Consider the following 26,884-nt stretch of genomic DNA (forward strand, 5'->3'; position numbering starts at 1 on the left):
AATATTCAGCCAATCAGGAGGCACGTCTCGGCGGGTTGCCGGGCAGAATATGTTAATATATGCAATGCGGCCATCTCTGCAGCTACCATTCTGAGAGGTAAGAACAACTTGGACGTTTTCACAAAACCTTCACAAAACCAACGATTATGCCACTTAAATTTACTCAATAAATTATTAACAAACGATTTAGTTCGATATGAACGGGATGCGTGGGACGGTGTTGCGGGATCGCGCGGATAAAAGCGGTCGTTGTTGTTTAGTCCCACCCAACAAAATGGAGCCTGTTCTTCCTTGTTGGAAGGCTGGGCTCAACTAGAACCGAGCGGGGGGACGGGTGCGTTACAAACAAAAAGATCCGGGCCCCCGGCCCCCCCAAAAAACGCATTTTGTCAAATCTCGTAAATTGAGTCGAGCCGTGGGCCCGACTGTGTCACGTTTTACCGCTACGGCCGACCGTACATCGCAGTTATACGGTGGTAACTCCGGTGTTGCGTTGCAGTAGGTGCCTGGTGATGTTTTTGTGGTATGGTCCGGTTTTGGGACCGAGAACCTGTGGGGTCAAAAATAGGGGGGTTGTGTTATATGGGATTTATTACTGATTATAGCGGCGTGACATTCGGAGCCCATTGACGCTGCCGGGACGCCTTATTGTGCGTGTTGTAGACATGTACGGTTGCGTTTTGGACCGCGTTCGGAGTGGACCCACCCTCCGGCGGCGCGGTCGAGCGCATACATCGGCCGCCGTTCTCTGCTACTACCCCCGTTGACTGTGTTTTTTTGTTTGACCGCCGTTCTTCTTTTGAGAACTGGGTTTGGCTTGCTTGGTGTCGCATTCATATCGCTTTCCGAAAAAGAACACATCGTCACTTCAAGAGCTCTGAAAAAATAAATACATTGAGCTTGCACCCTGCATCATTCATTATGTGTCACTAATCCAGTACTAGATAATGCTGCCCGAAGGTGCATAGTACGTCACACACACAGTCACGCACACAACAGTGACAGGCTGCTGAACGGCCCAATGTGCACAACTAACAGCACAAATCATGTATCACTGGAGCCAGTCGATAATGTTCTGCATCATCATGTTGGCTACTGTAGTCTGTGGTGCACACACACAATATAAATGTATCACTGAATCCAGTGCATTGCATCGCACTGCGTGTCATGATTGCTCTCGGGGACAATCAATGTCACGGACACTGACAGAATACAGTCCATTATCATTATGCCTGCGTCATGTACTCTCCAGGTGCACATGTATAACACGATACGCATCACTGCGTCCACTTAATAAAGTCCTGCATCATGTTCTCTCCGGGTGTCACATTGTGACCCATTGTGAGCTTGTACCGTAGATCTGAAATATAGCTTGTAGATATACGGTAATTGTAGTGGCGTAAAAGTAAAGTACTCCAGTGTTTTTGTATTGCTGACTGCGTGATTCATTGTATTCAAACACCAAGATAATGTGCTCACTACATGAAAGTGTGTATGACTAAGTCCAGTTAACGATGGATCTGTCCCTTTCAGGAGTGACAGGTGACAGGTGACAAAGTCGCACACCTGGTGCTGTGCTGCCATGGATACCAAGCACGAATCCTCTCCTGTGTGGAGTCAAGCACCTAATAATGAATCAGGAAACACCACACAGGTAGGGGGGGGTGTTGTGTGTGTGTGTGTGTGTGTGTGTGTGTGTGTGTGTGTGTGTGTGTGTGTGTTCAAGGTTCAAGGTCTTTATTAATGTCCCAGAAGGGCAATTAGGTTTACAGCAAGAGTAGTGGTTTAAAACATACAAACAATACAAACAATACAGGACAACAACATACATGAGACACCATAGCATAAACAGAGGTCTGGGCGCATCTAGTGCAGGTATAGAATCAATAAGAAATAAATAAGAAAGGCTACATTCAGAAAAAGTGCTAGGATATAAAGTGCCGGTATAAAGTGCTTGTTTCAACATATCATCACCACATTACATGTTACTGGCAGCGTTGACTGCACGAATCGAGGCAAAGGGACAAAGGAGTGCTTATATCTGTTGTTTTTGACAACGAGGGCACCCAGACGACGGCCCGATGGCAACAGCCTGTACTCCTGCCGAATGGCCCTGGCCTTCATGAGCAGATGTCTATTGTAGAAAGGATCGAGGCTCTCAGAGTGTCATCGAGGCAGTTTTCACAATACTTCTAAGATAATTCTTATCTTTAATTGGCGAGGTTACCATACCAACAGATGATAGAGAAGGAGATAACAGAGTGTGTATATAGGCACTGTAAAATTAAATCTGTGTGTGTGTGTGTGTGTGTGTGTGTGTGTGTGTGTGTGTGTGCGTGTGCGTGTGCGTGCGTGTGTTCTTTGAATGGCCACATTTATAGTCATGAATGTGTGCAGTACATTTAATATGCAGTCACTGCAAAAATATTATTATACACTTGAGAATATTATATTTTTAAAAATATATATTTTTTAAATTAATGAATAAGGTTTATGAACATGTTTTTAGACTCCCTGTAAAGACTGTGTTTAAATCTTAGATTCTGTTTCAAGCATATTAAAAAGGTGTGTCATTAGAACTAGAAATGCACTCTGTCGAGGTGCCAACTTGTGCCTCGCAGGCTTGCACACAAGTACATGGCCTTCTTGTGCGCAAGCAGAGCGTGCACAACACGCGACAGATGCTTTCTGCTACACAGAAAGCATCTGTGTAGCAGATAAGCTCACTTTGTGCTGCAAGCCCGACCGTACATCTGCTGTTTTTGAACATCTTGAAAGTGTGAGAGCTAAAGGCATTTTGTAGAAAATCGCTATCGGGTCTTAAAATTAGAGCGTTGTACATGACATGCGTTACACAGGTCCACTTTGAGGGAGGCGCCGTGGCCCAGATCGTGTACAGCGGAGGAGAGCAGCAGGACCGAGGAGGGGGGGGACAGCAGCAGGTGGTCTACACCGCAGACGGGAACTCCTACACCTCGGTGGAGGCGGCTGAACACACGCTGGTCTACATCCACCCAGCAGATGGCTCACAGGTGAGAGGCGCATGTGTAGGGTGACCCCGGTTTGTCCAGGAGTGGAAATGTAATTGTCCTGGTTTTCACAGCAAAACAAATAATGTTGGACTAATGTTGGATGAAAACATGTTGACATAAAAAGTGCACACAGATCAACTCTCGAATGTACTGCTTGTTACGCTGTCTCATTCCCTCAATGGTGCCACCATGCACAGTCTACGAGTAGGCAGGGGAGAACTAGAGTTTGTCTTATCTTTCACATCCCATGACGTCCCCTTCTCTTTACTTCTTTTGTGCGAGCCCGCTATTCAGTATTTTAGCCGTGACGTGAGCGCCCCCTCCAGAGATACTTCCGGGTCCTACTTTTGTGTCGCTTTTGTGTCCCCATAGAGTTATACTGTGACGCTCCGTCGGACTAAAGCCATACTGTCCCCTCCAAACAAACCAAGACAGGGTCCAGTAACAGCATGTGTATCTCTGACATCATACGAATGATGTCGTCGGTCTTGCCTAAATATGGATGGATATCGGAGCGATGTTCTACATCTATTTTTCTTCTCTTTGCATGATTCCGTTTGTAGCAACGAATTGTGTTATAATAGGCAAAACTATCTCCCCTCAGAGCCACACTTGTCTTATTCGGTGTGTAAACTGTGTATTATTCCATCCTTTGTTTCGGTAAAAGAAAAGAAAAAGTTTGATTTTACAAATTCAAAATGTAACTTTAAAAATGGCCAACTTCATACAACCTAATACTACCAACAAAAAAAAACATTAGAAAAGAATGACCTGCTCCAGGACCACAGCCACTGAGGGGCGCAACTGAGTTATATTTCACAACATACAAAATATGAGTCAAGGCTTTTAGCCATGATAAGCGATTGACTTCACAAACTGCAGACTTGATCAAAACAAAAAGGATTCCCCACAACTCCGCCGAATAAGATCCCTATAGAGACACACAGGGACTACAAATTGAGACAGTGGCCCCACTTCAGTTCCGTTAGAACGGTGTACTGCAGCTGTCAATGCAATCCCCCCATAAAATACCATCATTTCACTGGTTCATTACTGAGGCTCAGAGGCTGCAGACCCTAATAGACATCACAACATAGATTGCTTATTGTCTCCACCAGGCCGAAGGCATGGGGAGAGAGTATGTTTTGCACTGTGTCCGTCCGTCCGTCCGTCCCCAGCTAATCTCTGGCACTGTTAACCTGGTCGATGCCAAATTTTGCACACACACTCCCTGGATGCCAACGATGAACCTCTGCCCCAACATTTCCAGAACGGCCTGTTATAGCGCCACCAGGAGGCCGACTTTTGAAAAACATTTTGTTTGATATTACTCCTCCAGATTCTGTCCAAAAATCCCGCAAATCGTTACACACTATCTCTATAGTCATGTGTTCAAGCTGCATCTGTCCCATATTTCATATTCCATCCTAATTGGCTTTCAGAGTTTGCAGGATTGGCCCGTTTTTAACAAAAAGCCTCAAATCATGAACGCAGCGTGCAATTTACGTGAAATCTTTCACAGACCTTCCTACTAGGAGGAACATATCCCACCCTTTTCACCTTGGCCTGTTATAGCGCCACCAACAGGTGGATTTTTGCAAAACACATTTTTGGAACAAAATGCCTCAAATCATCCAATTGCTATCCAAGGCGTAAGAAGAAATGGCACCCTTTTCACATTGGCCTATTATAGCGCCACCAGGAGGCCACAACCTGACCTGCCCTGGTGGAGACCTGTCCCCCCGAGGGGCACTTTATCTAGTTATTCATGTGTTCATTCATGTGCATCTTTGGCAATGGCAGCAGGCACATCGACAGCTTTCTCCGTCCCAAGGGACCATGCTGGCACAGTCATCATTGGGTCGATGATGAAAAAATAATTATAAAGTTCATTGAGACATATATATAGACATAAAATAAAGCCTCATGTTTTTCCAGACGGTTTTGTTCAGAAACCATTTGGTACCTTCCGCCACACACCACACTCTTCTGATGAACATCTAGTGTGAGTTCACTGTACATTAATTAATTGCTACCATTACCCCGTCTGTCTGTGACCGCCCGGTCCATGGATATCATCATCATGTGCAGCCACTGCTTCTGCACTCGAGACGACGGGAGAAGAAATGTCCTCTTGTCGTGCAGAGAACTGAATCTGCTGAACCGCGGGAACATGTTGATATGGAGAAGTCGAGTAGACCATTACATTCTGCTGCTGGGCCTGGCCATCTGCCGTAATGAGTCCCACCGTCGGCAGCTCCTCCACGAGGCTTTCTCCTCCTCCCACCACGGAGGTCCTCATGGCCTCCGTCTTCTCCACCGCCGCGGCCTCTCGGAACTTCCGCAGGTACAGCTTGAGCGGCTCCACGTAGGCGTCGAAGCCCAGCGAGGACAGCGCCCAGAGGATGTCGTCGCCGCTCGTGGTCTTCCTCCGTTCTTGAAGGCAGCGCTCGGCCGCCTCCGACGTGACGAAGCTGATGAACTCGCTCACGCACTCCTGGATGCAGACCTTGGAGTCTTTGGAGGTTTTTATAGTCTCCGGTATGGCGTTGTTCATGATGCGGGCGATGTTGGCGATGGGGAGGAAGATGTCCTGCTCCCTCAGGTTCTCTTTGACGCCCCCGTTGTTGTTGAGTCTCTCCTCGCCGCCGTCGTCTCCGTAGTGAGCGGAGGGAGGGGCCATATATTGACCAATGCCCATGTAGGACGCCGCGTCGGTCGAGGAGGTGTGCCTGTCCATCTGTGTGATGCCCTGATTGGTTACCTCCGTGATACGGCTTTTCCGATTGGACAAATCACCCCGACGAATGAAAATGACTGGTTTTACCTTCTTGATACGGCTTTTTGATTGGATGAATCTCCCGACGAATGAGAATCGCTGCTTAAAGCGTCTTAATGCGGCTTTTTGATTGGACGAATCACTGACGAATGAAATGGCTGCTGTGTGGTTTGCTTTTATGCAGAGAGCTACCTAATATGGCCTAATATGGAGGTCCGTGTAAAGCTTATACCCAAATATGGAGGTGCCCAAAATATGCGGCGTTCCATGATGTCAGACTCTGAACTAGGAACACACACGGCATGTGTTCGTTTCCCACTTTCTTTTCATGTTGGTTACAAATGTTGTTGCGAGTATCCTTGTGTCATTGACTCATTACAATAGGAAAATGTCAGTCATTCTTTGATTTTTCAAAAATAGCAGACCTACAAGCTCGTAGTGGCGCGCTATGAGCTTGTAGATCTGCTATTTTCCAATAGCTAAAGCACAGCATAATGCTAACACCAAAAGGGGTTCCCGGCGCCCAAAATGGGTTAATGTGCATTTGACCCTCCGTAGATCTGCCTTTCACGTTGTATTGAATCTGTTGCTTTGCAGAGTGTATTCGCTGACCAGCCCCAGGTCGCTTACATCCAACAGGATGGAACGACGCAACAGGTATGTTTTCCCTCTCGTGTCAAGATGTTTTCAGTCGGGAGTCGGGCGACTTGAATTTGTCACAGATATAAAATAGCATATTGCTGTTCGTGCCTTTTTGCTGTTACTGTCACATCGCATCATCAGCTCTACGTATGTCTATATACTCTTATTTCCAGGTCACGGTTCTGCTGCCCAGTGGACAGAACATGAACGCTGCCAACCTGCATGTTCTCAGCAACGTGGCAGAGAGCCCACAGGCCATCCTGGAGCCGGTGTCTCAGGTGGGTTCAAGTTCTTAGTCGCCACCACCACTGATCACAGTTATTTTGTTTACAAGAATAAAGAGAATCATGAATGGCTTCAGAAGCATCTTCCATAAAAACCATAATGGTTCATAAAATAGACATGCTCATTTAGATCTGGTGCATTGCTTTTTTTTTTTTTTAATATATTCTTTATCCCACGATTTTGTAACCCATTTTTCACCCCTGTGTCAATCATCTAATGTGATCCTGGGCTCTACACACCCTCCGCCAACCTGGGGAGAGCAACGGACTTAACTCATGCTTCCTTCATGCTTGAGTGTCCAAGTTGCTCCTTTACACCTGACAGGGGGGAGTTTCCCTGGTTGGACGTATAGCGTGTGGAAGGAACACGTTATTCCAACCAGTTCCTTTCCCCTCCATCAGGCGCCCCGGCTGGACAGGGGGAGGCAGTTTAGAGACCAGGATTACTGCATGTTTTTGTGAGGGTACCTACCCTATAGGGGACACGGGGAGAACATGTGAGGGTACCTACCCTCTGGTGCATTGCTATAGAGGGTATATGCGCGTTGTGACATCATCATAAAACCCGGAAGTTCTGCATGAACGCCTACTGAGTGTTAAAAAAACCCTGCTTTCTGGCCTTAATTGACAGCCCCATGCATCCAAACAGAAATGTCGGATTGCATTAAACCGCGTTAAACAATGTTAAACTCACTTTGCCACTCGATTTTCCATTGACTTTATGCATGCGCTCTATTATATACAGTACCTTTGGATCCGGGAGCCACCTCTGTGTCTCATTAGTTGTTGCTATACACGTATCAACACACACACACACACACACACACACACACACACACACACACACACACACACACACACACACACATCTATGTATATTCGTTTTGGAATAAGAATTTGAAGGTTTTCAGAAACCTTTAAAGGCGTTGTATAAGGCGTTAGAATCAGCCTCAGGTCTAAATGTGTTCAATCATAGGTTTTAGATTACAATGATAGTAGCAAAAATATCTTCTGCCCGTTGTTACTGTAATAATATAGTACCTAAACTACAGCCATCTATAGAAAGTTCATATTATTTATTACTGCCTAATGTACCGTCTAAAAACAGTGGTTCTCAAACCTTTTCATATTAACCCATTTTGGTGTTAGCTTTATGTTATGCTTTAGCTATTGAAAAATAGCAGATCTACAAGCTCATAGCGCGCCACCGAGTGGCGCGCTATGAGCTTGTAGGTCTGCTATTTTTGAAAAATCGAAGAACGACTGACATGGAAACATAGCTTTTTCACAAAACTGTCAAGATGTAGAACAATTTTTTTTAGAATCTGATCTCAGGTCAGAATGGGTTAATGAGCAAATTATACCGATTTGATGCACTATTAAAACATTTGATTGGGGTCCCCCTGGAACCAGGGTTCCCCGGACACCACTTTGAGAACCACTGGTTACTTAAAAACTCATGTAAACGTCATGTCGTTAAATACAGGAGCAGCTGTCTGCGTCCAACTCCCTCGCGTCCATGGCCGGTCTCGGGGACCCAACCTCCACCAGTCCCCTGGGAGCCACGGACTCCACCGAGGACTCCGAGGAGGAGGAAGAAGAGGAGGAGGAGGAAGAGGAGGATGACTCTGAGGCCGAGCTGGACGACTGGGAACCCAGCCGACCGCAGTCCTTCACCCCTCACCAGCTGTGTGAGTTGAGGCCACTTTGAGTATTATTCTCTGAACATGAGTTTTGATTTTCTCCAGCTGTGCCGGGTGAATTGTATTAAGCCACCAGTCAGTGCATAACAGGAAGAGAAGAAAGAAACACGATATATTAGGGAACAGTCAAGCTTAATAGCCCTAGAATGGATGTGATATTACATCCATTCCATGTCTCCTGCGCAAGTGCTAAAATGTTTTAGCATTAACCTATACCTACTCGCTCAGGGATAAATGTAATCCTGACCTTCAGGACAAACTTCATGTCAATCCAGCAACAACAGGATCGTGTCAAAGGTCATGTCTCACCTAGATACAGGATCTAAATGCAGGGCTTAACCCATTCTGACCTGAGATCAGATTCATACGAGGTTTCCACTGGAGACACACTGGTCTGATTAACCCATTCTGACCTGAGATCAGATTTTAAAAAATGTCAGTCGTTCTTCGATTTTTCAAAAATAGCAGACCTACAAGCTCGTAGCGCGCCACTCGGTGGCGCGCTATGAGCTTGTAGATCTGCTATTTTTCAATAGCTAAAGCATAACATGATGCTAACACCAAAATGTGTTCCCGGTCAGAATGGGTTAAAGTTATCAGTCCTGGGGACGGATTTCAGTCCTGAGCATTTCATACGGGTTATTTAATGAAATCAGTGCAGATTTGCAAAAAGTAATTTTCAGTCTTGGGATTATTTCTGGCTTTTTTAAGCCCTGTCTAAATGTCTCCATAGAAGGGAGACAAAATACAACCACCCCAAAGTATAATATTGTATTAACGTACTCTACCATTACAGATTGGATTAAAAAAAACATACATAGTGCTGCTTTAACCCATTCTGACCGGGAACCCGTTTTGGTGTTAGCATCATGTTATGCTTTAGCTATTGAAAAATAGCAGATCTACAAGCTCATAGCGCGCCACCGAGTGGCGCGCTACGAGCTTGTAGGTCTGCTATTTTTTGAAAAATCGAAGAACGACTGACATTTTTTAGAATCTGATCTCAGGTCAGAATGGGTTGATCAGACCAGTGTGTGTCCAGTGGAAAACCTCGTGTGAATCTGATCTCAGGTCAGAATGGGTTAATTGGTAGTCATCATAGAAAGGAAACCAGCACCATGCATAACTGCTGAACCTCTCTCTCCCTCCCTCCCTCTCTCTCTCTCTCTCTCTCTCTCTCTCTCTCTCTCTCCGTCTGTGTCTCTCTCTCCCTCTCTCTCTCTCTCTCCAGGGTGTGAGGAGTGCAACAGCGCCAACGCCTCCGTGTGTCCGCAGCACGGCCCGCTGCACCCCATCCCCAACCGCCCGGTCCTGTCCAAGGCCCGGGCCAGCCTGCCCCTGGTCCTCTACGTCGACCGCTTCCTGGGCGGCGTGTTCTCCAAGAGACGCATCCCCAAGCGCACGCAGTTTGGCCCCGTCGAGGGGCCTCCGGTCAGCCAGAGTGACCTGAAGAGCCACTACATTCACCTCAAAGTAAGACCCATTCTGATCTGAGATCAGATTCTATAAAAAAAAAAGTCTTCTGCATCCTGACGGTTTTCTGAAAAAGCTATGTTTCTATGTGTCAGTCGTTCTTCGATTTTTCAAAACATAGCAGACCTACAAGCTCGTATTGTAGGTCTGCTATTTTTTTTATAGCTGAAGCATAACATAATTGTTATAACGTCAATCGTTGTAATTGTCTAAAAAAACAGTTTTCTGAAAAACCTGAAAAATTTGAAAGGATATAAGACAAAGACAACAAAGAAACAAAACACAAAAAGGGGGATAAAAAAAAAAAGATACACTATTCAGTCTTGTACAACCATTTTTCCCCATGCTTTTCAAATAGCTCTGCCTTGGTCCTCAGATTATAAGTAGTTTTTTTCCCATGAGATATATTGGGTGGGAACCCCTTTTGGTGTTAGCATTATGATATGCTTTAGCTATTGAAAAATAGCAGATCTACAAGCTCATAGGTTTAAGTGTTTAATAATTATGCTTCGTTACTTTTAGCTGTGGACGCTGGATGGAAGCAAGGAGGGAGAGAAGTCTGACGACATGTGGTTGGACCTGTCGGACGAGGACAGCTGTAACTGGATGATGTTTGTCAGGCCCGCCCAGAACCACCTGGAGCAGAACCTGGTGGCCTACCAGTACGGGTCGGAGATCTTCTACACCACCATTAAGAACATCCAGCCAAAACAGGAGCTCAAGGTAGGAGCCATTTTGGCTCATTCGCCTCTTATTGACACCTGGACATATATGCAAAAAATGATTGGCCCGTCCTGAACATAGTTTGCATTTCCACCTTATGTATATACTGTATAGGGATTTAGGGATGCAACTGTTAATCAAACTATTCCATTAATAATAGTTCTCTTTTGAATATGTCATTATAGGTCAACAATCTACAATCTCACAAGGCATTGCATTGCAGAAGTGCAATTTTCTATATTATATATTAGTCAGCAGAGCAGAATTCATAACCACTGACCCTCAAGCCGCTGTCATTGATAACTTACAGTAGCTGTCATTGATAACTTACAGTAGCTGTCATTGATAACTTACAGTAGCTGTCATTGATAACTTACAGTAGCTTTCATCCGCAGGTGTGGTACGCAGCGTCTTTTGCCGAGTTTGTCAATCAGAAAATTCACGATGTCACCGAGGAGGAGAGGAAAGGTGAGAAAGCATTCCTTGGATCAGTTGATCTATTCTGTTGTGATCAGTTGATCACCAACAGCTCACAGATATCCAATATATATACAGTACGTAGCTGATCTACAAGCTAACAATGTATCACAGTTCACGATGCCAACGCCGTGTAAGCTTGCAGATCACAAGTTAAAGGTATATTCAGTGATTTCACTTAATTCAAATATCACTTATTTTTTCTTATAATCTTCCTTACTATAAAGGATGCTGACCATATAAGGAGTTCCTCCCTGTCACCCAGTGAGCCCCTGGGGTAAAAAAAACCCCCTAGTTTCGGTTTGGGTTTTGGGTAGCAAAGCCTTCATCTAATCAGGATGAGAGGGGCCTTCCTCCAATCATGATCGAGTGGGGGCGGGCCTTGGTGCACCTGCTGTTGGTCTGTTGTACTTTACTTCCTCCCACTGTAGAGCGTGTGCATGTGCACATCTTGTTACTGGGGGCGGACCTGTTTTTTTTAATTCTCCAAATCACCCAAATCACTGAATGCTCCTTTAAGTCACTGCCTCTGGTGTTCTTCTCCCTCAGTCTTGCGAGAGCAGGAGAAGAACTGGCCGTGTTACGAGTGCAACCGTCGCTTCGTGAGCTCTGAGCAGCTCCAGCAGCACCTCAACATGCACGACGAGAAGCTTGCCTCCGTCACCAGGTAACGTTTCAGCTGCACTTCACACACAACAACGCTGCATCCGTCACCAGGTAACGTTTCAGCTGCACTTCACACACCAACCAACGCTGCAATCGGATAGCAAGATACTGTGGAAGAAAGAACACAAGCATTATATCATACGTATAAAGTACTCTTCCTTACTTGCTTTGCTTGGTAGGTCATTTGGATTCCTTTACACACCAGCTTTGGCTTGTTGCTTGTGTGTTATCACCTTGGCTTGTGGTTGAGCCCTTCAGTGATAATATATATTTTATTTTAAGATAGAATACATGTTCGGAAGCATCTTTCCTAATGGTCACATAAAAGCAAAGGTTAAAGCTACAATTTGCGTATGTAGTACGAGCGATAATGTCAAAACATCATCATTTCTGTTGTGCTAATTGTTTAGGAAACGGAGAGCTGGTGTCAAGGCCCTTTACTTTGACCGATTTAGGCCTGACGTCGAAATTAATAAAATGTCTTCTAAATTTATAGATAGCTTTCTGAAATACCCATGTTTCTGTATCAGTGGTGCTCAATATTTCATGTCAAGGACCCCAAAAACGTACTTTGTAATGTACTTGACCCCACCGACCCCCATCTGAAAATATGTTATTCCAGGAACCCCTCAGAAGCAAAGATTTGAGTTAAAAACGTTCGCTCTGAAAGAATATATATTCAAAGATTTGCGCCGCATTTTCACGATTTCTCAAAAATAGGAAGCGAAACAGTGCTAGCACTGGAACGGTGGAACGCTGTTGAGGTTATATGGGAGTCAGTATCGAAAGATGGGAGCCGTGTCAAAATGATCTAACCTCCGATCCTCCTTGTTTTTATATCTGTTACAGATCCAGGGGCCGGGGCCGCGGACGAGGCCGGAAGCGCTTTGGCACCGGGAGGAGACCGGGCCGGCCGCCCAAATTCACCCGCCTGGAACCACCGCCGGACAACGGCGGAGACAAGACACCGGTACTGTTGGACACATTTTCATTTCACTACACATCATCACAACGGTATAGCAGGTGCAGCTGCAGTGATGGGTTTCTGTGATCACAGAGGACCTTCCCCCTCACTCTTCTACACGTCTGTCTACACTTCTGTCTCTCTTTAACACCTTTTGGTGTTTTAAGCATACTTTCAGCTATTGAAAAATAGCAGATTTAATTTATTTAAGCAATAAGCCACGAGAGGTCTCAGGTTACTTTTCTAAAACGGTTACAAACATATAGCAATATTAACCTAATAAAACGATTGAATTCACAAAAGTAGCTACGCTTTGCGCCACCAGAGCGAGCCACATCACTTCCTTTGATTTGCTCGGCAAGTAGCCCCAGTGATTGAAGGAGTGGGTTATCGTGGAATTTTACACCGGTCACGTGACGGTAACCAGCCAGAATCAGAATCAAGTATTGGGACAACCCGTTTTAGAAATGCTATTTTCTTTTTATCGTGAAAATGTAGTGCAAATCTTTGAATATATAATTCTTTCAGAGCCAACGTTTTTCTCAAATCTTTGCTTCTGGCGGGGGTTTCCCTGAAACAACATATTTTCAGATGGGGGGTCGGCGGCCAATTACATATAATCTTGGGGCTCCAATTGACAATTTGAGAACCACTGACACAGAAACATGTTTTTTTTTCAGAAAACGGTCAGGATTTCAGAAGACATTTGTAGAATCGTCCTCCTCAGATCTAAATGGGTTAATGTATTTGAGACACCAGTAACAAACGTTCATCTCTATTCCTCAGGAGATGCTGGGGGGCCTGACCGTCAAGCAGCCCCTGGAGGAGGAGGAGCGCCTCCTGGTGGCGGCGTCGTCACACAACGGTCTGAACGTGGTGCAGGTGGAGCCCGGCGAGGAGGGAGACCTGGTGTCCGAGACGGAGGAGGAGGGGGGGGGGCATGAGCCGCCGGCGGGGGGCCCCACGGCGGAGGAGGAGGAGGAGGAGGGGGGGCCCGTCCCCGTGGGGTCCCCGCTCCCCGCGGCGGACCCCCACCTGCCCGTCCTGGTGAAGGAGGACCCCCAAGCGGACCCCCAGTGCCACCTCACGTCTCAGGACATGCGCCGCGCCAAGAGGATCCGGGTGAGAGGCCAGAGAAGTGATCACCTTTGATGTTCTGTGCTTTAGTAGCAAAAGCCGTTCAGTTTTCGGTATGCACTCTCCATGCATGAATGCACAGTTGAGTGAAGAAGGGAAAGTATTTTCATACTTTTTATAGCTATTTTGAATATTATTAACACATTTTGTACATAATACGTCCTGAAACGTCATAAGGATTGGAACCGAGAGGTGCCTTAGACGTCTGTGGACGTCCTAGCGACGTCCAAACGACGCGGGGCGAGATAATAATATTCAGAATAATTACTTCTTTTTTTTTTGGCATTTCGCTTTTCGCTTGCCGTATGCTAACGCTCTGTGAAACTATTAGCTTGTCATTGACTCCCATGTTAGCGCGGCGGAAAGAATGACTCGTATCTCCTCATCCAGGGCGCTCTCCGTGGTGATGAATGGATCGATATGCTGGCGCTGCGTTTCTGCTCCTCATCCGTCTCTCCCGCAAAATATGAACTCTTTTTGTAGCGTATATAAATATATTAAGATGATCGGAGATTGTGATGGCACTTTGTCAGTCAACTTTTTTAAGAAAGTATTTCCGGTTCATGGCTTTCAAAATGGAAGCGATCACTACTCTGGCGATTACTCCGGCGCAAGCAGCGCCTTTATTTTGATGCAGTTCCGGTACTAAATGTGTTAAAAGGGCTGGCATTATAAGCTGAGGCTTCTGCCAAAACTCCCTTTTTGGTCAACAAAAACCCCCCCGAATACATTGTATAAGGTGTGTTTATTTTAAATGACCAACACACTTGAACTTGAAGTAGAATTGTGGGGGGGAAAAAACATTGTATATTTTTGAAGAGGAAGATGAGCTCCAAAAGACGTTGCCTTTTTTCTTTTTTTTTTATCGTCTGAATAAAACACTCCTGGTTTAAGCATCCTGGCTTGTTTGTGGGTGTAGCAATCAATCATAAATAATACACGCTTCCGTTTAAATGGAACTCTGGGATTATGAAAAATCAACATCAGTCACAACCGGTGTTGCCAAGTCCAACAAAACCGACGATCTTCAGGAGTAACACTTTAAGCAAGTTACTGTAGTTAATGCCTGGCCTAAAAATGTATTGTGCATTGACAAAAACAATTAATTTAATGCACACAGCACAAGCATTTGTGTTTTTTATCAAGTGACTCCACATGGTAGAAAATGTCTGTATGTATCGCATGCTCACGATTCAGGGGGGAAAAGGGCGATAGGATTTTTGTCAATACCATATAGCCATAGTACTGTAGGTGAACGTGCTTTTTGAAGTGGCTCTGTCTCACTAGACTTGATTTTGTCTCTCTTCCTTCAATGTGTGCTGCCCTCTGACAGATGGATGTGCAGGTAGGTGGGACGCTAGAGGACGGATATGGTCATTTCACCGGTTGTGGATCTAGGAAATACTTTAACTAGCTCCTCCACCCCTCTACGTTGCATCCGGTCTATTTGTTTACCATGTCGTGCTGGGCAATATTTAACAGCAATCCAATATGTATTATATAACCATTCTACATTGAGGTACAGAAAGTTATTTTTAATGTAGCCAATGCAGTGTATTCTTCAACCTCTTTATACAAAACATAAATAGCAATCAAAAGCACCAATTCAATTCTAAGACAAACTAAACATTTTATGTGTGATATTAACATAAATCCTGTCATTAATGTAGCTTCAAGGTTCTTTATCGTTTGTCTCCCGAGGAAGAAATGTGTCTTAGACACAAAGGGCCCGCATGCAAGCGTATAGCCCTTATGCCCATGTTGCCGCAGTGCAGCGCCAATAAGAGCTTAGATAGAAGGTGACGGTATTACGATTATCAGCATTCGTTCCGTAACTATACCTAAATGTTTATTTTAGTCCTGTGGTGTGGGGGATGACTTTGGCATACGGTCTCATATACGCATTATCTGAAATGGAGTAGCCAACACATGCCAAGGAATCGAACGCTTCAAATTGCACCATCTTGTCTTTGGTGTATATTGTGGCCAGTGCTGATTTGCTGGTGTCTTAGTTCACTTCTTTCCTATTGGTTGAAGCCTGGTCAACGTTCATCAATATTGAACTCACATTGACTCACATCGACACGTTCATACATGCCGCAAAGGGAAGCTCCTCCCATCAAATGGAAGTAAACGGGACACTGTATCTTCTGACGCCTGATGTGTGACCGTGTCTTTATCCTGTGTGAATCAACAGGTGGGCAATCACACCCAATTAGTCCAATTAGTTTGGATTCGGGCCGGCCGGATGTAACTGCTTAAATCAGTCATTCACCCACACCACAATCACCACATCTCCCAGCACCTGTTCTATAATATCTGCCCCCAAACCCCCCCATCGTTGCCCCTCGTCCTAACCGTCTCCTCTCTCTCTCTCTCTCCTCTCAGAACGCGGCGCTGCAGCACCTCTTCATCCGCAAGAGCTTCCGGCCCTTCAAGTGCGCGCACTGCGGCAAGGCCTTCCGCGACAAGGACAAGCTGGAGGCGCACGGCCGCGTGCACGGCCACGGCCGCGAGGCCTACGGCGGCGGCGGCTTCTCCTGCCACCTCTGCAGCAAGAGCTTCGCCAGCGACGGCGCCCTGGAGGACCACCTGATGGCGCTGCACACGGAGAGCCGCTCCTACGCCTGCCTCCTCTGCCTGGACACCTTCGAGCGCCTGGAGCTGCTCAAGGAGCACGTGGGCGTGCACGCCGGCCCGGACGGCTGCTTCACCTGCCCCTCCTGCAAGAAGGCCTTCACCGACTTCATCCAGGTGTGGTCACTTTGTTTACTGATTAATCGTTCAGCTTTCAATTAATGAGAAGGCCTGCAAGAAGGCCTTCACCGACTTCATCCAGGTCAGGGGTTAGGGCAACTTTGACGATGGAGAGGCCATTATATTTCCATACTCCCTCCAGAGGGAGCCACATTGCATGCATGTCGTAGCAAAAAATATTTTTTGCTATATTTGAATTGAAATAGACTGACACCACGGCGCGTATTCAGAGCTTCAAGCTGTGACTCCCCCCGGGGGAAGTTGTGATTTGCTCTCGTTCACTGCAATGCAATTTGCGGCATTTCCAAAACAATATTGCGCAGAGTATAGCGATTATCAAACGTATTTGCAATGCCATACGTTGAAAGATCTGTTGCCCGTGGACAAGGCACGCTACCTCCGCAAGTTAGATATTATCGGCATAGATGTTTGTCCGTATGTGATTAAGGATTGGACCAAGTTGCATTGGCAACCATAGAAATTCTTACCCCGGACTAAAACCGGATGTGACATTTGTGGGCGTTCCTGTCTAGCGTGGTGTCAGTCTATCCTGAAAAGTCATTTTAACTAAAGACAAATATATTGGACATAAAAAAGACATTATTTGTAATACTACTCGGCAAGCTACTAATTTAGACTGTAAGTAACTAAAGCGGGTCATGTTTGCATGTTTGGAATTGTAAACAGCTTAAATCAATAACATGTCAGTATTCTGAAATGTATCTGAGGGCCACATTAAGTGAAGGTGGGGGCTGCATGTGGCCCCCGGGCCGCCAGTTGCCCATGTATGATCCAGGTGGTCACTGTTGAAGATCACCTTTTGTTTACTGATTAATCGTTCGATTAATGCGTTGTGTGACTTGACTACTATAACCATTGAAGTGGATTGTTTTCATCTCCAGGTGAAGAAACACATACGCTGCTTCCATTCCGAGAAGATCTTCCAGTGTCCGGACTGCGACAAGGCCTTCTCTCGGCCCGACAAGCTGCGTCTCCACATGCTGCGACACTCGGACCGCAAGGACTTCCTCTGCTCCACGTGTGGGAAACAGTTCAAGGTAATGAACGGAAAAAAAGTATTATGGTCGCGCTCCGAAAACTGACGATGGTGTTTAAGCAGAGCTTTGGCCATTTAGACGGGTGCTTCTCAAATGTCAAGGAGCCTCAAATTGATACTGTACACCAGGGTTCCCCAATACATTTTCCTCAAGGGTCATATTTTTGACTAGGGTACCAGGCTTACATTTTTATTGATTTTTCAACAAAGACAAAAGACAGAAGGAAAACATACAGTACAAACAACAACAACAACACCACAAACATACAAAAAAAACAAAAATAAAAAGGCATCGACGCGTTTCAAACGTTGCTTGTTACTTTACATTTTTCTAGGCATTTTCTATTGTTTCTCCTTCCCCCATACTCTTAAATGTTGGAGGGGAACAGTTTTACTTCACTGTATGAAGTTCTAGACAACTAGCATTCTTATGATTGTTTGCATATTCCCCGCGGCCTCTCAGAGGAAGGACAAGCTGCGGGAACACATGCAGCGCATGCACAACCCCGACCGGGAGGCCAAGAAGGCGGACCGCGTCCACCGCTCCAAGACCCTGAAGATGAAGGTCCCCACCACGGACTTCGAGAGCTTCATGTTCAAGTGCCGTGTGTGCATGATGGGCTTCAGACGGCGAGGGATGCTGGTCAGTATCACATGTTGATAACATTTTAGGTCCTATTGCCCAGCTATAATAACAATATGCTGACCTAAGAAGAGTATCTCTCTCTCCAGGTGAATCATCTGTCAAAGCGTCATCCAGACATGCGTATAGACGACGTCCCTGAGCTCACTCTGCCCATCATCAAACCCAACAGAGACTACTTCTGCCAGTACTGTGACAAGGTCTGTCTGTCTGTCTGTCTGTCTGTCTGTCTGTCTGTCTGTCTGTCTGTCTGTCTGTCTGTCTGTCTGTCTGTCTGTCTGTCTGTCAATGGTGGTCCCTTATTGGCTGTTGACGTGGTGACGTAACTATACGTTTCAAGGTTGCTATGAGGTCAATAACAGGTCTAAAGGATTTAGAACAGCAGTTGTAATAAACATCAGTTAGTAGCACTACCTGCGCGCTCTGTTTGCGCACTGTGCAAAGTTGGCAGCTCATTTCTAGTTTTATTCTAATTCCGATTTTCGTTACTTTTTGAGCATATTCAGAAAAGCAAACCCCTTTCAAATGATTTGGCCGGGTGCAGTACTTAGTTTAGACAGTTTTTGGTTTAGACTATAGTCATTGGTTAGACCAGTCATTAGTCAACTACAACCTATCTCAAACCCTCACACTAAACCTATAACCTCCCACGGGGGCAGCACACCTAAACCTAACCCTAAACTAAGTATGCACCCCGATTTGGCGAGCCCCTCCAGGGGGCCACGAAACCACTTACATTACACCATCGGGCTGTATATCTCGTCACCACACATCTCCTCTGGACATGATGATGATGAACACATGTTATGTACCATTCCAGGTGTACAAGAGTGCCAGTAAGAGGAAGGCCCACATACTGAAGAACCACCCGGGGGCAGAGTTGCCGCCCAGCATCCGCAAGCTCCGCCCGGCCGCCCCCGGGGAGCCCGACCCCATGCTGAGCACGCACACCCAGCTCACGGGCACCATCGCCTCCGCGCCCGTCTGCTGCCCGCACTGTGCCAAGCAGTACAGCAGCAAGGTGAGCTCCACTCCAGTAGCCTGGTTTCCAGCCCATAGACCCCGCCCACTCGACTGAGCGCACTGAATGCCACGGGCTAGGGAGGCCGTCAAAGAACAGTGTGTAGAGGCAGTGCTCTTAATTAGCCAGTGGTAATTGTCTGACCAATAACATGGTCTGCGCTGTTCTGCATGTGACAGTCTCAGTGAAACATTAACATCCACTTGCGTGGAGCTCGCAAAGTCTCGCGATAGACGAGACTTCACGCTTATATGGCTGGAACACAGCAACGGCGTTACTATGGAGTAAGTGTGACTTGATTGATTTCCGAGCGATGGAAATAAGCGAATTAGCCTAAAACCCAGCGCCCCATTGAGGGCTTATGGTGGGGCTAGGGGAAATAGCCAATAATGCGTTTTTTGCACAAAATAACACCTGGACCACTTATTTAACGTCATCCTCCTTGATTCATCATGACTGTGTGTTTCCCCCTTCACGCTGTTGCGTCTCAGACGAAGATGGTGCAGCACATCAGGAAGAAACACCCAGAGTTCGCTCAGATGGCCAACAGCACAGCTGTGATCAGCAGCACACCTGCTGTCATCAACGCGGACGGAAGCACGGCCGAGACCGTAGTGGTAAGAACAGAACACTACAATATATTGTATATACTCGGGGGAACCCTTCAACAATACTAGAACATACTATCTACTCTAGAGAACCTTTTAACACACAGGGAGAATTCATTCCACAGGGACATTTTGAAAGTGTTTCATAGGATATCTTTTTTGGTGACCAAGTTTGTATTAAACATTTTTTCTATAGCATCTGTAAGTGCCTCAATAGACTGCATTTTTTGCTCCATTAGCTCTCGCAATTGATATTTCCAACCCTAATACATTCAGAAATAATATTTTCCAATTTTTTTACAGAAAGAATATGAGGAGGTTTCCATCTAGACACATCTGTATTTTGCGTGTCTTAAGTACCAGGTCTTATTACTTAAAACTTAAAACCTGGAGGTGTGATCAATGCCATTTGGCTATTCTGAGTGGCCAAAGAGCATTGACCAGGTCTTAAGTTAAGTAATAAGACCTGGTAGTACGCAAAATACAGCCCATATATTGACAGCGGTGGCCGAACGGTTTGCGGAGCGGTCTTGATATCGGAAGGTCGCTATAGTTCGTATCCCCGGACCGGCATGTTAAAATTACCACAGCTGAAGTGCCCTTGGACAAGGCATTTGAAACCCCTACCATGAAATGTTCTATGAGCAGGGCCTGGCTGTAAACAAGTTCTTGAGCTTAGTCCAGTTACCCTGGGTAAACATAGTACCTTTCCTTTCCTTAGTCCAGTTACCCTGGGTAAACATAGTTCCTTTCCTTTCCTTAGTCCAGTTACCCTGCAGGGTAAACATGGTACCTTTCCTTTCCTTTACCAACAGACCACGGACCTGCTGACCCAGGCCATGACGGAGCTGTCTCAGACGCTGACCACGGACTACCGCACGGCCCAGGGAGACTACCAGAGGATCCAGTACATCCCGGTGACGCAGGCGGGCGGCGGCGGCCTGGCACACGCGCCTCAGCACATCCAGCTCCAAGTGGTCCAGGTGGCCGCGGTAAGAATTACATTTACAGTATATATATTCACTGTTTAAAGCATCTACCTCTTGAGTCATATTTTATACTTCATCGCACGGTGGGTGGTTTTGCACAAACAATGCGACTTATCGCGAGCTTGTAGATCGGTTAATGTTCACCCTTTTGGAAAATGTGGACGTGATGACTCTATGCAGCACTTGCATCCTTCTTCTTCCTTCAGTGTAAAATATCATCTGTTCTGTTCTGTGTGCGTGTGCGTGTGCGTGTGCGTGTGCGTGTGCGTGTGTGTGTGTGTGTGTGTGTGTGTGTGTGTGTGTGCGTGTGTGTGTGTGTGTGTGTGTGTGTGTGTGTAGGCCTCCTCCCCGCATTCCCAACACCCCACAGTGGATGTGAGTCAGCTCCACGACCCGCACGGCTACAGCCAGCATTCCATCCAGGTGCAACACATCCAGGTCACTGAGCCCACGGGCGGATCACAGGGAGGCAGCCAGGTACACACACACACACACACACCACACACCACACACCACACACAAACACACAGGGCATAGCTCCACCTCCGCGCCCGACTGACGCGACGGACAGCTTCAGTCGGGCGCGGAGGTGGAGCTTCTTTTCCATCCAACCAGCTGTCTAAAAACCTGGTTTTTAAGCTGCGCGCAGCAGGGAACGTGCGCGACCACGCGCAACAGTCTGCCTATGCCCACACACATGCATACAGATCAGCTATTTTCGAGTGGCCGAAATGTACTGTACTGTATGTAAGGCTGTAAGTGATAATGCTCTTCACAAAGTAACCAGTGACTAAAGTTTTCCAAATAATTGTAGTGGAGTAAAAGTATACGTAAGGTGCAATTTCCTCAACATTGTACTTAAAGTACAGTACTTACGTAAATGTGCTTTCCACCACTGGATGTGTGGTATTTGAAGGACTTTGAAACTGATCTGGACTCTGCTCAGGGAGGCGAGCCAAAAAGTCTGATTATAGGAGCTTAGAGTCAGAGCAGATTTTCACAACCCGCTTTAGAAAAGAGCTCCTGGGGTGCGACCAAACATGGCAGCAGCATGGAAGACACTGAGCTGTAATTATCATGTTTGGGAACTAAAGAACAAAGAATAAGGTAGAGAAAATGGGACAATGTCATATATCTCGCCGCGCTAATTATTACGCGCTGCATTTTGTTCGCCTTCTCCTATACCAAACCGCACTGTTTGCACAAAACACCTACTGCATGCCTGTCCAGACACAACGCACTAATTATGTTGCATCCACGCACCTGTCATAATGACTGTACAGTTTGCATTTGCATGAAATGCCATGTTATTGCGCAGCATTTCACGGTGCTGCAAATTACATCACATTTACGCACAGCTTTCCACTGCCCCTTTCCACACACACACACACACACACACACACACACACACACACACACAGGCTGCAGAAGTACAATATAGTACAGTATTGTATAGTACAGCCTGCACGTTGATGTGGCTGCACGTTAACCGTGGTCACTGTTCAATTCTGTTATGTGGTGAATTGGGGCTGTTAAAGGGAACAAATGTATCATTTATATATATTTTCTAACCTTAACGATCTCCTCACAGGTCCAAGGTCAGCCTCTAAGCCCCTCCTCTCAGCAGGGCGGCCAGGACCTAAGCCCCACCCAGTTGACCCCTGTGACCTTGGCCCAGAGCCACACCCTCCAGGGCGCCGGCGGTCAGCAGCAGGGCACGGTGCAGCACGCCTACATCCCTGGGAACTGGAACTACAGAGGATACCGTGAGTTGTGTTATTGTATTACTGGAACTACAGAGGATACCGTGAGTTGTGTTATTGTATTGGAACTGGAACTACAGAGGATACCGTGAGTTGTGTTATTGTATTACTGGAACTACAGAGGATACCGTGAGTTGTGTTATTGTATTACTGGAACTACAGAGGATACCGTGAGTTGTGTTATTGTATTACTGGAACTACAGAGGATTCCGTGAGTTGTGTTATTGTATTACTGGAACTACAGAGGATACCGTGAGTTGTGTTATTGTATTACTGGAACTACAGAGGATACCGTGAGTTGTGTTATTGTATTGTATTGTTGAACTGGAACTACAGAGGATACCGTGAGTTGTGTTATTGTATTACTGGAACTACAGAGGATACCGTGAGTTGTGTTATTGTATTACTGGAACTACAGAGGATACCGTGAGTTGTGTTATTGTATTGGAACTGGAACTACAGAGGATACCGTGAGTTGTGTTATTGTATTACTGGAACTACAGAGGATACCGTGAGTTGTGTTATTGTATTACTGGAACTACAGAGGATACCGTGAGTTGTGTTATTGTATTGGAACTGGAACTACAGAGGATACCGTGAGTTGTGTTATTGTATTACTGGAACTACAGAGGATACCGTGAGTTGTGTTATTGTATTACTGGAACTACAGAGGATACCGTGAGTTGTGTTATTGTATTGGAACTGGAACTACAGAGGATACCGTGAGTTGTGTTATTGTATTACTGGAACTACAGAGGATACCGTGAGTTGTGTTATTGTTGAACTGGAACTACAGAGGATACCGTGAGTTGTGTTATTGTATTACTGGAACTACAGAGGATACCGTGAGTTGTGTTATTGTATTACTGGAACTACAGAGGATACCGTGAGTTGTGTTATTGTTGAACTGGAACTACAGAGGATACCGTGAGTTGTATTATTGTATTACTGGAACTACAGAGGATACCGTGAGTTATGTTATTGTATTGGAACTGGAACTACAGAGGATACCGTGAGTTGTATTATTGTGTTGTATGTTGTTTTTATGTTGTGATGTTTTATGTGGATCCCCAGGAAGACTGGCAACCGCAGCAGCGGAAGCTAATGGGGATCCAAATAAAGAATAAAGAATAAAGTTCACCTTCTCCTGACCCACTGTTACCCTTGGGAACCACTTGTTGACGTCCATTCCAGCATTGGGCACCTTCAAAATGTATCATGTGTTTTTATACCAGTGTTTCCCAAGTTCAACAAATTCAAACTACACATCTTTTGGGTCTTGAGGTCTGGAGACGGTTTCATCCTGTTGACGGGCGTATTCATGGAGGTGCTCTGGCTGATCTCTTTCTGCACCCATTCCTCCTCTGTAGCGTCTGAGATCCAGATGATGACGCTCCCTCACACCCAGTATGTGATCGCAGAGGCCAGTACGCCTGGATCAGGAGCCAACACTGGCCAAGTCAAAACTGTGAGTGGAATTGTGAAAGGGCTATTTAATTACAGCTTTGTTTCATGGCACCTGACGAAGTTCACGGCGAAACGCGGCGTGCTAATAATGTTGTTGATGCAGTAAGTTGTTTGTCTTTGTTCCCGGAGTGCGCAGTCCCTTCCTTGTAAGGTTTATTTCTCTTTTTGAAGTCTATGGCTTCACTCACACCTTTCGAGCTAGCATACAACATTGATGCAGCATGCTAGATGTAAAGAAAGGGTTTGTTTACATCTTGCTCCAATGCATTTCCAATGGAAGTCACATGGTTTGACACAACATTTGTGTTGTGCGGCTTTCGGCTGTGTTTCCACTGCCCCCCCACCCCCTCATACAACACAAATGTTGTGTCAAACCATGTGACTCCCATTGGAAATGCATTGTGAGCTTGCATCAGTAAACAAGTTTCATGCATCAGCTATACATCAATCTGTTGCGAAGGTGTGAGTCAGGCCTATGCCTGCTAACTAGACTTGCACCTCCCACGGGTTTTTTGGATGTGCAGGAGTCCCCTTTTTTTGTCTCATACTACTGTGAGGTGAAACAGCAGCATACCTGTCTTAGCTGTTTTGAAACACCTACATTCAGTAAATATACAAGTAAGACGCGCGAACGCGGGAAGCGAACGCAGCTCTTAAATGTTTAAGTTACGTTTTGTGTGTGTGTGTTTTGTGTGTGATATAGCTGCGCCCTCTGGCGTGACACACACAGACAGACAGAAAGACAGACATGTTCTGCTAGGTCTCATAGTTAGTGCTCATTGCGTTCGCAATCACTGCGTTCGCAATCAAGCAAACTTTTATACGTGTCTAGGAATGAAAAGAAACATAACCAGTGTGTTATTATTGCTACCTCGCCGATGCCAATGAATGACACGCGCTCTTCCGTCCTCTCCCTGCAGACGCACTACGTCATCTCCGAGGGCGGCCAGGCGGACCTGGACACCAAGCAGGTCAGTGTCGCTCCCAGCTCCGCACAGGACCACGCCGAACACCTGGAGCAGCAGCAGCCGGCCAATCAGCAGGCCACCACGCAGTACATCATCACCACCACCACCAATGGCAGTGGAGCGAGCGAAGTGCACATCACCAAGCCCTAATTAAAGCCTGATTTTTATGCTTCGCACCTGTGTCTTGCACCGCTAGATCTACACGAGCTCACGACATGTTGCGCCTACAAGTGAGCTTGTAGATCTGCTGTGTTTGGTGTGAGATGAAGTATAAAGCAGACATCATTTTGAAGAACTGAAGAGCCGATGCTGCATGTAGCTCCTTTAAGCACACCGGGGAAAAGAATCGAACGAAACTCATGTGCGCACAAATACTTAGGATGTGTACACTGTACACACGCACAGACCTGCAGTGTTCTCGCCAGGGGGAAAATGGGAATGAGTAGAGATTGCCAGCACAGTTTTATGTGTCTGTTATGGGTGTTAAGACTCTTCCGGAGGATTTGGGATGTATCCAGTTGAAGGAGTCACACCAAGGACTTGTAGCAAACAGCGAGGCGAAGCGGTAATGACATTTTGTTTAGTTTTTTTTGGGGGGAAAGATGACATCAAATACACACAATTATGCACTCCAATAAAGAACGTTTTTAAAGGTATAACACTGGAAGAAAATGCTATTTTTCTTTTTCCTGATTTTATTTTTGTTTGTTTTTTGCTGAGAGATGGCTTCACCCCCCCCCCCCTACCCTACCTTGTCTTTGCCCAATATGGGTCTTTAATGTATTATGAATTTAGAGTAAGTCCAGTAAGTTAATATCCATTTGTGCGGTTTCTGGTTTGATCAATTTGGGAATGTGTTCTCAGAGATACTGGGGCTGTTATTCCTTCATTTCCTCCAAAGTTCAGATTGACTTTGGTTGTCGTTTATCTCTTTCCATTCAAGCAGACCTGAAACGGTTTATAGTTCTTTCATGTCAAATTGACAAGGCAAGGTAAGAATGCTTTGGGGAGTGTTATTGCTTCGGGTTGTTAACCCGCCTGTTTTCGCCTCTTTATCCGGTTTTGTTTTTTACATACATTTCAATAGTGTTCTCTCTATGACCTGAAAACTAGTGGCTCATTATGTCTTTACGGTGAAATAATAAAATAAATACAGATTGATTGCTCTCCTAACCCACTGCAGTGATTCCATAGGGCTGAGTTTTAAAGGTTGTTTTTTTTCTTCTCGTTTTTACTCTTTTTATCTTTTTGTTTTTCTCTTGTGCAACGGACACTTTTCAAGGCTATGAGAAAAGTGTCTTTCTGCATAATGAAGGTCCCCCGTCACCTAACCCTACTACAATGTGCTTTGTATAGGTCAATGGCCCATGTCAAATTCAGGAGATCATAGCTTTCCTTCTTTTTTTTTTTTTTTTTTTTTTGCTTGTTTTTATTCGACCAACTAGTTAGTTGTATTCACCTGGGTCTCCCACCAAAGACTCCTTCAGGTCCCTGGTTAGCCACTTAAACCAAGTTTTGGAACTGGATTCCTATGGACTCTATGCTAGGCCCCCTCCTGTTTTCTTTGACGAAAACAGTCTCACGACACCTTGTAGATTTGCCTATTTTCGGAGTTCAAAGTGGCTAGAAAGAAACCACAGCAGCTGTCTGGAAGTGCGCCAGGGCTGGAGTCAAACCCAGGGCTGGAGTCAAACCCACATCACGTGGAACGTTATTACGGGTTCGCTTTTC

The 26,884-nt window shown here is 45.8% G+C and overlaps 2 protein-coding genes across 2 annotated transcripts; one reads left to right on the forward strand and one right to left on the reverse strand.

The window, feature by feature from the left end:
• Positions 1–69: 69 nt before the first annotated feature.
• prdm10 (PR domain containing 10) lies at positions 70–26,572 on the forward strand. The gene is made up of 23 exons (XM_080772123.1): positions 70–97; positions 1,534–1,654; positions 2,859–3,032; positions 6,409–6,468; positions 6,627–6,731; positions 8,224–8,428; positions 9,672–9,913; positions 10,436–10,636; positions 11,032–11,104; positions 11,663–11,780; positions 12,629–12,749; positions 13,530–13,865; positions 16,269–16,634; positions 17,540–17,695; positions 18,158–18,337; positions 18,427–18,537; positions 19,158–19,358; positions 19,850–19,975; positions 20,782–20,958; positions 21,295–21,432; positions 22,547–22,721; positions 24,089–24,186; positions 25,106–26,572. Exons 2-23 carry the CDS (start codon positions 1,583–1,585, stop codon positions 25,301–25,303), a joined length of 3,633 nt encoding a protein of 1,210 aa, XP_080628249.1. The 5' UTR covers positions 70–97; positions 1,534–1,582; the 3' UTR covers positions 25,304–26,572.
• LOC308321199 (nuclear transcription factor Y subunit beta-like) lies at positions 5,071–5,652 on the reverse strand (the record flags this gene model as incomplete). Its single annotated transcript, XM_080772041.1, has 1 exon — positions 5,071–5,652. The coding sequence occupies exon 1, from the start codon at positions 5,587–5,589 to the stop codon at positions 5,071–5,073; it is 519 nt and encodes a 172-aa protein (XP_080628167.1). The 5' UTR covers positions 5,590–5,652.
• Positions 26,573–26,884: the final 312 nt, after the last annotated feature.

This window comes from Protomyctophum bolini, assembly GCF_963924005.1.
Source record: "Protomyctophum bolini genome assembly, chromosome: 9".
Taxonomy (NCBI): domain Eukaryota; kingdom Metazoa; phylum Chordata; class Actinopteri; order Myctophiformes; family Myctophidae; genus Protomyctophum; species Protomyctophum bolini.